The sequence below is a fragment of the Mchenga conophoros genome, linkage group LG9 (genome assembly GCF_057382185.1).
Source record: "Mchenga conophoros isolate Kocher_MC1m ecotype Shallow Benthic linkage group LG9, M_conophoros_male_GT1.1, whole genome shotgun sequence".
NCBI lineage: Eukaryota > Metazoa > Chordata > Actinopteri > Cichliformes > Cichlidae > Mchenga > Mchenga conophoros.
In genome coordinates this window covers 78,198-92,075 of record NC_140534.1, presented here as the reverse complement: position 1 = coordinate 92,075, position 13,878 = coordinate 78,198, and the positions used below count along the sequence as shown (strand labels likewise).

Here is a 13,878-nt window from a genome sequence, read left to right as displayed (position 1 = left end):
GAAACAAAGTGCAGTCCATACTGTGGATGAAGAAGACACAGAGGAACTCTATGTAGCTGCAGTGACAGACAATAAGACAGGTGAAAAGGACTGGATAATGACACTCAAAGTGAATGACACACTCATGAAAGTCAAGCTGGATACTGGAGCTCAAGTGAATGTCATATCAGAAGCAGAGTTCAAGAAAATCAGACCTAGACCTAAAATGCATGCAACGAAGGTGAAAGTGAGTGGATACTCAGGTGCAGAAATACCTGTGAAAGGAAAATGCATGGTTAAAGTGACACACAAAGACAAGGAGCACACGCTAACATTCATTGTGGTGCCGAAGACTGTGCAGCCTATACTAGGGTTACATGCCTGTGAGAGTCTGAACCTAGTGAAAAGAGTGCTCGTTGTGGAAACTGATGATGACATGGACTATAATGAGTTGATGAAGGAATATGGTGACCTATTTCAGGGACTTGGTTGCCTTGCTGGAGAACACACAATCAGAGTCGATGAAAGTGTAACACCAGTCATTCATCCATGCCGCAAAGTACCATTTGCTCTACAAAAGCCACTGAAAGCCGAGTTGGACAGGATGGAAAACCTGGAAGTGATTGAAAAGATCGATGAGCCAACGGAGTGGGTGAGTTCTCTTGTTATTGTGGAGAAAAAGACTGGAAAGCTCAGAGTTTGCATGGATCCTAGAGATCTGAATAGAGCAATAAAGAGAGAACATTTCAAACTACCTACAAGAGAAGAGATAATGTCACAGTTTGCAAAAGCGAAGTACTTTAGCAAGCTAGACGCTTCATCAGGATTTTGGCAACTGAAGCTGGACGAAGCAAGTTCAAAACTGTGCACGTTCAACAGCCCATTTGGCAGGTACAGATTCCGGCGACTGCCGTTTGGCATTGCTTCAGCACCTGAGGTGTATCACAAGACAATACACATGATCTATGAACACCTGGAAGGAGTCGACATGTCAATGGATGACATCATTGTGTGGGGTAGCACAAAAGCTGAACATGACATGAGACTGAGAAATGTTCTTGAAGCAACCAGAAAAGCCAATCTGAAGCTGAACAAAGAGAAATGTCAGCTTGGGGCGAAGGAACTGACATTCGTTGGAGATATCCTGAGCAGTGAAGGCATCAGACCAGATCCTCAAAAGGTGTCTGCAATTGAAAACATGCCGAGGCCGCAATGCAAGAAAGATGTGCAGAGATTTAATGGCATGATAAACTACATGGGAAAATTCATACCCAATCTCTCAGAAAAAATGGCGCCACTGAGACAGCTAACTGAAAAGAGAATCGAATGGGAGTGGAATCATGAACATGAGAAAGCATGGCGTGACTTGAAAGATCTGCTTACAAAGGAACCAGTTCTGAAGTTTTATGATCCAATGAGACCTATTAAGATCTCATCAGATGCATCACAGAGTGGGCTTGGAGCTGTTCTTCTGCAGAAGTATGATGAGTGGCAGCCTGTTGCATATGCATCACGATCCATGACAGACGCAGAGACAAGATATGCACAGATTGAAAAAGAACTGCTCAGCATAACGTACGCCTGTGAGAGATTTCACCAGTTTGTGTCTGGGCAGGCCATCAGTGTTGAAACTGACCACAAGCCACTGATAGCATTGTTCCAAAAACCACTAAATGACTGTCCACTGAGAATCCAAAAAATGATGATCCGGCTGCAACGTTACACGCTTAACGTGATGTACACACCTGGCAAGCTGATGTACACAGCTGACACATTATCCCGAGCTGTTGATCCGAATGAGCCAGCGAACACCAAGATGGATGATGATGTAAGAGCATATGTGAGCATGGTCACAAGTGCACTTCCTGTCGCAGAAGGGAAGATGGAGCTCATCAGAACGGAGACAAGCAAAGATGGAACGTTACAAGCACTGCGCAAAACCATCATAGATGGATGGCCCAGCTGTAAGCAAAACTGCTCACCTGTTATTCATGAGTACTGGAACTGCAGAGCAGAACTGTCTGTAGTGGATGATGTGGTGTTCAAGGGAAGTAAAATTGTCATCCCAAAGAGCCTGCGAGGAGAGATGCTCAAAAAGATACACGCAGGGCATCTAGGCATGGAAAAATGTAAAAGGAGAGCACGTGAGGTGATGTACTGGCCACGGATTAATCAGGATGTGACAAATGAAGTGTCAAACTGTTCAACATGTCTGACATATCAAGCAAGCAATCCTGCCGAGCCACTAAAGCCGCACCCAGTGCCAGACCGACCATATCAGAAAGTGGGGGCTGACCTCTTTGTGTCTGGAGGAAAGGACTATATTGCAGTCACAGACTACTACTCTTTGTATCCGGAAGTATGTAGACTGCAAACAACAACAGCAGAGGCTGTAATCACCTCTATGAAAGCTGTATTTGCACGACACGGTGTGCCAAGTGAAGTGTTCACAGACAATGGACCACAATTCTCCAATATTAGGTTTGGACAGTTTGCCAAGGAATGGGACTTTGTTCACACAACATCAAGCCCGCACTACCCACAATCTAATGGACTAGTGGAAAAGTCCATCCAAACAGTGAAGAGGCTGATGAGTAAGGCGAGAGACAGTGGTGCTGACTTCTACCAAAGCCTGCTAGTATACCGCACAACACCACTTGAGTGTGGTATGTCACCAGCACAGCTTCTTATGGGATGATGCCTGAGATCAAACCTGCCCATTCAGGATAATCTGCTTAAAACAAAAGAGGGAAACAGCGTGAAGAAGTTTAAGGAGCAACAAAAAGCAAAGCAGAAGTTCTATTATGACAGAGGAACAAAAAACCTACCTGAACTGCATGCTGGGGATCAAGTGAGATTCAAAGACAAAACCAACACATGGGCACAGAAAGCAACTGTTCTAAGGAAAGATCAACCACGATCATACATCATTCAGAGAGAAGATGGAGCTATGCTGAGAAGAAATCGCCGAGATCTTCTTAAGGGACCAGTAGTAGTGGAGCAGAGGTTGGAGGCTGCTGAACAACTCCAACACACACATGAGACACTATCACCTGAAACACCTATGCATACACAAGAACAAACACTGAGAAGATCTGTAAGACAAGTAAAGCCACCTATGAGACTGATTGAACAGATGTAATGTGTTGACATGTTGTTTGGAAGATGATGTCTTAGTATCTATGCAAGTTTCACTATGTTTGGTTACTAGTGTTGAATGGACCATAATTGTTGAAAACTAGTTGTGTTGTTAACGTTACTTTGATAAAGCCTGTTTAACAAGTAAAAAACAAATAGAGACTGTTTATGTTTGTGAAAGTAGGTATGTTATTTTATTGTTGAAAAAAAAGGAAGATGTAATGATAACAGCAAATCCTTATTTGCCTAGTATCATGTTTTATGTTGTTAATACTCCTAGACTGCAGGGGGAGCTAGAGAGCAGAGGGAGTTACCTCTGAGTAGACTGTGATGGCGAAGCTTTGTTTACATGTGAACCACAGTTCGATAAAATACCTTCTCTTCAAGTAATGGTGTCATTCTTAAGAACCCATAACAACATAAAGAAACAAGACAGTGATTATCAACAGTGGACTCGAACCACCGTTCCCTGTGATGGACCGGTGTTTTTGCAATTACTTTCTGGCAGACGATTGCTTTTCTTTGCACAACACCGGTACCGAACACAAGCCTGGGGGCTTGAACCCCAGGATTTTCCTTCCGGAGACTCGAACTCCGGAGCAGCAAGCACTTCACGGCTTGGCCAGACAAAAAACTCCTCATGACTGTATACAAAGTTAGCTACAACTCACCCATGTGCAGGAGTCCCCTCAAACTTGATGGTCTCGGTGGTAACTAAAGCACACGGTTCTGTGACTCCTCCAATTCCTTCGCTTCAACAGCTGGTAGGACCATCCATCCTCATCGCCATTTTGTTGTGGACGTTTTCCATTTAAATAAAGCCTGCAGACGAGCGGTGAGCGGTAGCTAACATTCTTTAATCAAACACACAAAGAACAGACAACCAAGCTTGATGAAGTCCCTGCATGACCGCGGGACAGACGGTCAGCAGAGTCTCCCTGAGCCCAGCATGGCTCTCAGTTAAATACCTTCTCCAGGAACAAAAGGCAGTACACAGCTGTTTCACACTTTAAGGTTCACACTCCCTTGTTACCTCCCAGAGTCCTCGAAGAGACAAAAGACTCTTCCTGTGGAGTTGTCTGCTTCCCCCCAACTTCCTTACTACACCCCCACCATCTGTCTTACTGTATGAGTGTGAGACATGTTTAAATCCAGTGGCACCAAGGTATCATACAATAAAATAATCTGATTAATACATAAGTAAAAGAAATTCCTATACATGCCCCTTCCTGATTTCTTATGTTTTAACATGTTTGTTACACTTACATGTTTCCAGTTTCAAATGTTAACACAGATGTTCAGAGTAAATACAGATTGTAGTTTTTTAAATGATGGTTTCATTTAGTTTGGGGAAACAGCTCCAACTTTACCTCATGTAGAAAAAGTCATTTCCTTCTAAACCTAATAAGTGGTTTTGTCATCTAGCAAGAACTGCGATCAAGCATTTGCAATAACTAATAAAAAAGCACTTGGGACAATTGTGTTGGTGACAGCTTTTGTTATAATATCAATAATATTCATATGAATATGGGATACTGTTACATGTTTGCATAGACTTTTGTGGAATATGGAGACACTCCTGGCATTATATGAGCAAAGTGAGACTCATTTTTTAGGGTTGGTGGAGATGAGTGTGAAGATCCAAACAATCCCTGTCAGTGATGGAGAAGCTTTGATGAAAATATTTGGTAAAAAGTTCACCAGCATGAAGGAAATGAAGTTTCAAACTTTCCTTAGGAGGAGCCCAGCACGCCTGCTTAAAGAAAAGTGAGTGTGGCGATGTGGATGCTTGCAGCGACTGCTGTATAGAGGCCATCCTGCTACACATGAAACACATCAGAGTCATAATTGTTATTTTAGTCACGTTGTTTATTATCCTTATTGTTTTATCTGGGACTGTTTGCAGACATCTCAGAGAGAGGAGACACCAGCATCTGAACAGAGACTCAAACCAGCAACCTGCAGCTCCCTGCTTGGCTGCTCCAGTTTTCTCCTCACTCATGTTGCCCACCAGTGATTTCTAGCTGCCCACCCACACAGCAGGCTAGAATATGTGCTGAGCCTCAGCACCCAATACTTGGACATGTTTTCTTTATTAAATAATGAACCAGACCCCAAAAGTAAACAGCTGTTATTGCTAGGCAACGGGAGCAGCATTTGGTCATGCAGCACCTGACATTCCTGACCATGTGGGCGGAGCATGCATGAAATGGAATGTTCAGTAGAACTGTGCAACACAAGCATTTAGTTCCAGCATGTTTCATTGTATCCAGACACAGCTAGAGACACATCTACAGCAGCATCTCTGTGCAGGACAAACGACAGTTGACGAAGAAACATCGAAAACTTCACTTCACTCCTCTACAAAACGTTGGTTCCTTTGTTTAAAAGGCCAAAATGAATCGAGGGAGAACGAGAAGAGGATCGGCGAGTGCTTCACCTCACAATTCAGTACAGCTGATTAACCTGCAAGAAGAACTTCAAATGATACAGGCTGAAAATGTCAAATTAAAAGAAGAGGCAGAAAAATCAAGAGGAGAAGCTAAAAATTCACAGTTTGAAACTGAAGTAGTATTGCAGGAATTACTGCATGTGGGCCTCAAACTTAAAGGAGAGAAGATGGGAAAACAACAGGCAGAAAAGGAGAATGAAAAGATGAAGAAAGAACTGTTGGAAGCTCAAAAAGCATTGGAGGAAGAGAAAAGCACAGCACAAGAAGCCAAAAATAAATATCAAACTGCAAAGGAGGCAGGAAATGTGATGCAGGAATTACAGGAGGTGCAGGAAGCTTTTGAAGAGGAAAGAAGGAAAATGCAGTTGGCAACTCAAGAAGCTGCAAATGTAACGGCTGAAGCTGAAACACTAAGGAAGGAATTACTGCATGTGAAGCAACAACTTGAAGAGGAGAAAAAACGTAAACACGAGGCAGAAAATGAGATTGAAAATATGAAGAAAGAATTGTTGGAAGCTCAAAAAGTGTTGGAGGAAGAGAAAATGAAAATACAGGAAGCAAAGAAAGAAATGGAAGATACAAAGAGTCACAATGAAAACATGAAGAAGGAACTGATGAAAGTGCAAGAAGAACTTGCAGAAGAGAAAATTGAGGTGAAGGTATTGAAGAAAGAAATGACGGTGACCAAGAAAGGCTGCAAAGACGCACTGAAAGAACTACGAAAGCACAAAAAGGAAGCTAAAGAGCTCCTCAAACACAAAGGGAAACTGGCCAAACAGCAGCTGAAAGAAACATTTAAAGATGCCGAGGAGCAGCTCAACAAGACCTTAAAAGAACTGAAGGCAAAAGAAAAGCAAGGCGAGGACAGGAGGGGATTCTGGAGCAGACTGCTGAGGAAGAACTGACCCAGCAGCATCTCAATAGTTTCTTCCTCCTCTCTCCACCTTTCTTTCTCCCCATCCTTCTTCTTGGGACGTTTGCTTGTTTTTTAAAAACTCTAATCTAAATACATGTACTGAAACACACAAATAAAATTGCCATAACTTGACCTCATGTTGCCTGCTTCTTTTCTTGTGTGTCTGTGGATGTAAAACAGTAACACACTTCCTGCTCTGTGTCTTTAATTGTAAATAAATGCAATGTTTTCATTTTAAGATGCAGTGCAAAAATCTTCTGCTCTAAATCTTTTTTTTAGCAAAAAGCTTTTTTTTTGCCTGTTGTGGAAGTTTTCCATTAAATAAAGCCTGCAGACGAGCGGTGAGCGGTAGCTAACATTCTTTAATCAAACACACAAAGAACAGACAACCAAGCTTGATGAAGTCCCTGCATGACCGCGGGACAGACGGTCAGCAGAGTCTCCCTGAGCCCAGCATGGCTCTCAGTTAAATACCTTCTCCAGGAACAAAAGGCAGTACACAGCTGTTTCACACTTTAAGGTTCACACTCCCTTGCTACCTCCCAGAGTCCTCGAAGAGACAAAAGACTCTTCCTGTGGAGTTGTCTGCTTCCCCCCAACTTCCTTACTACACCCTCACCATCTGTCTTACTGTATGAGTGTGAGACATGTTTAAATCCAGTGGCACCAAGGTATCATACAATAAAATAATCTGATTAATACATAAGTAAAAGAAATTCCTATACATGCCCCTTCCTGATTTCTTATGTTTTAACATGTTTGTTACACTTACATGTTTCCAGTTTCAAATGTTAACACAGATGTTCAGAGTAAATACAGATTGTAGTTTTTTAAATGATGGTTTCATTTAGTTTGGGGAAACAGCTCCAACTTTACCTCATGTAGAAAAAGTCATTTCCTTCTAAACCTAATAAGTGGTTTTGTCATCTAGCAAGAACTGCGATCAAGCATTTGCAATAACTAATAAAAAAGCACTTGGGACAATTGTGTTGGTGACAGCTTTTGTTATAATATCAATAATATTCATATGAATATGGGATACTGTTACATGTTTGCATAGACTTTTGTGGAATATGGAGACACTCCTGGCATTATATGAGCAAAGTGAGACTCATTTTTTAGGGTTGGTGGAGATGAGTGTGAAGATCCAAACAATCCCTGTCAGTGATGGAGAAGCTTTGATGAAAATATTTGGTAAAAAGTTCACCAGCATGAAGGAAATGAAGTTTCAAACTTTCCTTAGGAGGAGCCCAGCACGCCTGCTTAAAGAAAAGTGAGTGTGGCGATGTGGATGCTTGCAGCGACTGCTGTATAGAGGCCATCCTGCTACACATGAAACACATCAGAGTCATAATTGTTATTTTAGTCACGTGTTTGTTTATTATCCTTATTGTTTTATCTGGGACTGTTTGCAGACATCTCAGAGAGAGGAGACACCAGCATCTGAACAGAGACTCAAACCAGCAACCTGCAGCTCCCTGCTTGGCTGCTCCAGTTTTCTCCTCACTCATGTTGCCCACCAGTGATTTCTAGCTGCCCACCCACACAGCAGGCTAGAATATGCGCTGAGCCTCAGCACCCAATACTTGGACATGTTTTCTTTATTAAATAATGAACCAGACCCCAAAAGTAAACAGCTGTTATTGCTAGGCAACGGGAGCAGCATTTGGTCATGCAGCACCTGACATTCCTGACCATGTGGGCGGAGCATGCATGAAATGGAATGTTTAGTAGAACTGTGCAACACAAGCACTTAGTTCCAGCATGTTTCATTGTATCCAGACACAGCTAGAGACACATCTACAGCAGCATCTCTGTGCAGGACAAACGACAGTTGACGAAGAAACATCGAAAACTTCACTTCACTCCTCTACAAAACGTTGGTTCCTTTGTTTAAAAGGCCAAAATGAATCGAGGGAGAACGAGAAGAGGATCGGCGAGTGCTTCACCTCACAATTCAGTACAGCTGATTAACCTGCAAGAAGAACTTCAAATGATACAGGCTGAAAATGTCAAATTAAAAGAAGAGGCAGAAAAATCAAGAGGAGAAGCTAAAAATTCACAGTTTGAAACTGAAGTAGTATTGCAGGAATTACTGCATGTGGGCCTCAAACTTAAAGGAGAGAAGATGGGAAAACAACAGGCAGAAAAGGAGAATGAAAAGATGAAGAAAGAACTGTTGGAAGCTCAAAAAGCATTGGAGGAAGAGAAAAGCACAGCACAAGAAGCCAAAACTAAATATCAAACTGCAAAGGAGGCAGGAAATGTGCTGCAGGAATTACAGGAGGTGCAGGAAGCTTTTGAAGAGGAAAGAAGGAAAATGCAGTTGGCAACTCAAGAAGCTGCAAATGTAACGGCTGAAGCTGAAACACTAAGGAAGGAATTACTGGATGTGAAGCAACAACTTGAAGAGGAGAAAAAACGTAAACACGAGGCAGAAAATGAGATTGAAAATATGAAGAAAGAATTGTTGGAAGCTCAAAAAGTGTTGGAGGAAGAGAAAATGAAAATAGAGGAAGCAAAGAAAGAAATGGAAGATACAAAGAGTCACAATGAAAACATGAAGAAGGAACTGATGAAAGTGCAAGAAGAACTTGCAGAAGAGAAAATTGAGGTGAAGGTATTGAAGAAAGAAATGACGGTGACCAAGAAAGGCTGCAAAGACGCACTGAAAGAACTACGAAAGCACAAAAAGGAAGCTAAAGAGCTCCTCAAACACAAAGGGAAACTGGCCAAACAGCAGCTGAAAGAAACATTTAAAGATGCCGAGGAGCAGCTCAACAAGACCTTAAAAGAACTGAAGGCAAAAGAAAAGCAAGGCGAGGACAGGAGGGGATTCTGGAGCAGACTGCTGAGGAAGAACTGACCCAGCAGCATCTCAATAGTTTCTTCCTCCTCTCTCCACCTTTCTTTCTCCCCATCCTTCTTCTTGGGACGTTTGCTTGTTTTTTAAAAACTCTAATCTAAATACATGTACTGAAACACACAAATAAAATTGCCATAACTTGACCTCATGTTGCCTGCTTCTTTTCTTGTGTGTCTGTGGATGTAAAACAGTAACACACTTCCTGCTCTGTGTCTTTAATTGTAAATAAATGCAATGTTTTCATTTTAAGATGCAGTGCAAAAAACTTCTGCTCTAAATCTTTTTTTTAGCAAAAAGCTTTTTTTTTTGCCTGTTGTGGAAGTTTTCCATTAAATAAAGCCTGCAGACGAGCGGTGAGCGGTAGCTAACATTCTTTAATCAAACACACAAAGAACAGACAACCAAGCTTGATGAAGTCCCTGCATGACCGCGGGACAGACGGTCAGCAGAGTCTCCCTGAGCCCAGCATGGCTCTCAGTTAAATACCTTCTCCAGGAACAAAAGGCAGTACACAGCTGTTTCACACTTTAAGGTTCACACTCCCTTGCTACCTCCCAGAGTCCTCGAAGAGACAAAAGACTCTTCCTGTGGAGTTGTCTGCTTCCCCCCAACTTCCTTACTACACCCCCACCATCTGTCTTACTGTATGAGTGTGAGACATGTTTAAATCCAGTGGCACCAAGGTATCATACAATAAAATAATCTGATTAATACATAAGTAAAAGAAATTCCTATACATGCCCCTTCCTGATTTCTTATGTTTTAACATGTTTGTTACACTTACATGTTTCCAGTTTCAAATGTTAACACAGATGTTCAGAGTAAATACAGATTGTAGTTTTTTAAATGATGGTTTCATTTAGTTTGGGGAAACAGCTCCAACTTTACCTCATGTAGAAAAAGTCATTTCCTTCTAAACCTAATAAGTGGTTTTGTCATCTAGCAAGAACTGCGATCAAGCATTTGCAATAACTAATAAAAAAGCACTTGGGACAATTGTGTTGGTGACAGCTTTTGTTATAATATCAATAATATTCATATGAATATGGGATACTGTTACATGTTTGCATAGACTTTTGTGGAATATGGAGACACTCCTGGCATTATATGAGCAAAGTGAGACTCATTTTTTAGGGTTGGTGGAGATGAGTGTGAAGATCCAAACAATCCCTGTCAGTGATGGAGAAGCTTTGATGAAAATATTTGGTAAAAAGTTCACCAGCATGAAGGAAATGAAGTTTCAAACTTTCCTTAGGAGGAGCCCAGCACGCCTGCTTAAAGAAAAGTGAGTGTGGCGATGTGGATGCTTGCAGCGACTGCTGTATAGAGGCCATCCTGCTACACATGAAACACATCAGAGTCATAATTGTTATTTTAGTCACGTGTTTGTTTATTATCCTTATTGTTTTATCTGGGACTGTTTGCAGACATCTCAGAGAGAGGAGACACCAGCATCTGAACAGAGACTCAAACCAGCAACCTGCAGCTCCCTGCTTGGCTGCTCCAGTTTTCTCCTCACTCATGTTGCCCACCAGTGATTTCTAGCTGCCCACCCACACAGCAGGCTAGAATATGCGCTGAGCCTCAGCACCCAATACTTGGACATGTTTTCTTTATTAAATAATGAACCAGACCCCAAAAGTAAACAGCTGTTATTGCTAGGCAACGGGAGCAGCATTTGGTCATGCAGCACCTGACATTCCTGACCATGTGGGCGGAGCATGCATGAAATGGAATGTTTAGTAGAACTGTGCAACACAAGCACTTAGTTCCAGCATGTTTCATTGTATCCAGACACAGCTAGAGACACATCTACAGCAGCATCTCTGTGCAGGACAAACGACAGTTGACGAAGAAACATCGAAAACTTCACTTCACTCCTCTACAAAACGTTGGTTCCTTTGTTTAAAAGGCCAAAATGAATCGAGGGAGAACGAGAAGAGGATCGGCGAGTGCTTCACCTCACAATTCAGTACAGCTGATTAACCTGCAAGAAGAACTTCAAATGATACAGGCTGAAAATGTCAAATTAAAAGAAGAGGCAGAAAAATCAAGAGGAGAAGCTAAAAATTCACAGTTTGAAACTGAAGTAGTATTGCAGGAATTACTGCATGTGGGCCTCAAACTTAAAGGAGAGAAGATGGGAAAACAACAGGCAGAAAAGGAGAATGAAAAGATGAAGAAAGAACTGTTGGAAGCTCAAAAAGCATTGGAGGAAGAGAAAAGCACAGCACAAGAAGCCAAAAATAAATATCAAACTGCAAAGGAGGCAGGAAATGTGATGCAGGAATTACAGGAGGTGCAGGAAGCTTTTGAAGAGGAAAGAAGGAAAATGCAGTTGGCAACTCAAGAAGCTGCAAATGTAACGGCTGAAGCTGAAACACTAAGGAAGGAATTACTGCATGTGAAGCAACAACTTGAAGAGGAGAAAAAACGTAAACACGAGGCAGAAAATGAGATTGAAAATATGAAGAAAGAATTGTTGGAAGCTCAAAAAGTGTTGGAGGAAGAGAAAATGAAAATAGAGGAAGCAAAGAAAGAAATGGAAGATACAAAGAGTCACAATGAAAACATGAAGAAGGAACTGATGAAAGTGCAAGAAGAACTTGCAGAAGAGAAAATTGAGGTGAAGGTATTGAAGAAAGAAATGACGGTGACCAAGAAAGGCTGCAAAGACGCACTGAAAGAACTACGAAAGCACAAAAAGGAAGCTAAAGAGCTCCTCAAACACAAAGGGAAACTGGCCAAACAGCAGCTGAAAGAAACATTTAAAGATGCCGAGGAGCAGCTCAACAAGACCTTAAAAGAACTGAAGGCAAAAGAAAAGCAAGGCGAGGACAGGAGGGGATTCTGGAGCAGACTGCTGAGGAAGAACTGACCCAGCAGCATCTCAATAGTTTCTTCCTCCTCTCTCCACCTTTCTTTCTCCCCATCCTTCTTCTTGGGACGTTTGCTTGTTTTTTAAAAACTCTAATCTAAATACATGTACTGAAACACACAAATAAAATTGCCATAACTTGACCTCATGTTGCCTGCTTCTTTTCTTGTGTGTCTGTGGATGTAAAACAGTAACACACTTCCTGCTCTGTGTCTTTAATTGTAAATAAATGCAATGTTTTCATTTTAAGATGCAGTGCAAAAAACTTCTGCTCTAAATCTTTTTTTTAGCAAAAAGCTTTTTTTTTGCCTGTTGTGGAAGTTTTCCATTAAATAAAGCCTGCAGACGAGCGGTGAGCGGTAGCTAACATTCTTTAATCAAACACACAAAGAACAGACAACCAAGCTTGATGAAGTCCCTGCATGACCGCGGGACAGACGGTCAGCAGAGTCTGAGCCCAGCATGGCTCTCAGTTAAATACCTTCTCCAGGAACAAAAGGCAGTACACAGCTGTTTCACACTTTAAGGTTCACACTCCCTTGTTACCTCCCAGAGTCCTCGAAGAGACAAAAGACTCTTCCTGTGGAGTTGTCTGCTTCCCCCCAACTTCCTTACTACACCCTCACCATCTGTCTTACTGTATGAGTGTGAGACATGTTTAAATCCAGTGGCACCAAGGTATCATACAATAAAATAATCTGATTAATACATAAGTAAAAGAAATTCCTATACATGCCCCTTCCTGATTTCTTATGTTTTAACATGTTTGTTACACTTACATGTTTCCAGTTTCAAATGTTAACACAGATGTTCAGAGTAAATACAGATTGTAGTTTTTTAAATGATGGTTTCATTTAGTTTGGGGAAACAGCTCCAACTTTACCTCATGTAGAAAAAGTCATTTCCTTCTAAACCTAATAAGTGGTTTTGTCATCTAGCAAGAACTGCGATCAAGCATTTGCAATAACTAATAAAAAAGCACTTGGGACAATTGTGTTGGTGACAGCTTTTGTTATAATATCAATAATATTCATATGAATATGGGATACTGTTACATGTTTGCATAGACTTTTGTGGAATATGGAGACACTCCTGGCATTATATGAGCAAAGTGAGACTCATTTTTTAGGGTTGGTGGAGATGAGTGTGAAGATCCAAACAATCCCTGTCAGTGATGGAGAAGCTTTGATGAAAATATTTGGTAAAAAGTTCACCAGCATGAAGGAAATGAAGTTTCAAACTTTCCTTAGGAGGAGCCCAGCACGCCTGCTTAAAGAAAAGTGAGTGTGGCGATGTGGATGCTTGCAGCGACTGCTGTATAGAGGCCATCCTGCTACACATGAAACACATCAGAGTCATAATTGTTATTTTAGTCACGTGTTTGTTTATTATCCTTATTGTTTTATCTGGGACTGTTTGCAGACATCTCAGAGAGAGGAGACACCAGCATCTGAACAGAGACTCAAACCAGCAACCTGCAGCTCCCTGCTTGGCTGCTCCAGTTTTCTCCTCACTCATGTTGCCCACCAGTGATTTCTAGCTGCCCACCCACACAGCAGGCTAGAATATGCGCTGAGCCTCAGCACCCAATACTTGGACATGTTTTCTTTATTAAATAATGAACCAGACCCCAAAAGTAAACAGCTGTT

The 13,878-nt window shown here is 41.6% G+C and overlaps 1 protein-coding gene across 1 annotated transcript; it reads left to right on the top strand.

The window, feature by feature from the left end:
• Positions 1-5,376: 5,376 nt before the first annotated feature.
• Positions 5,377-12,378, top strand: LOC146566477 (uncharacterized). The gene is made up of 4 exons (XM_085287830.1): positions 5,377-6,468; positions 8,389-8,709; positions 8,884-9,345; positions 11,267-12,378. The coding sequence occupies exons 1-4, from the start codon at positions 5,515-5,517 to the stop codon at positions 12,227-12,229; spliced, it is 2,700 nt and encodes an 899-aa protein (XP_085143956.1). The 5' UTR covers positions 5,377-5,514; the 3' UTR covers positions 12,230-12,378.
• The last annotated feature ends 1,500 nt before the right edge of the window (positions 12,379-13,878 follow it).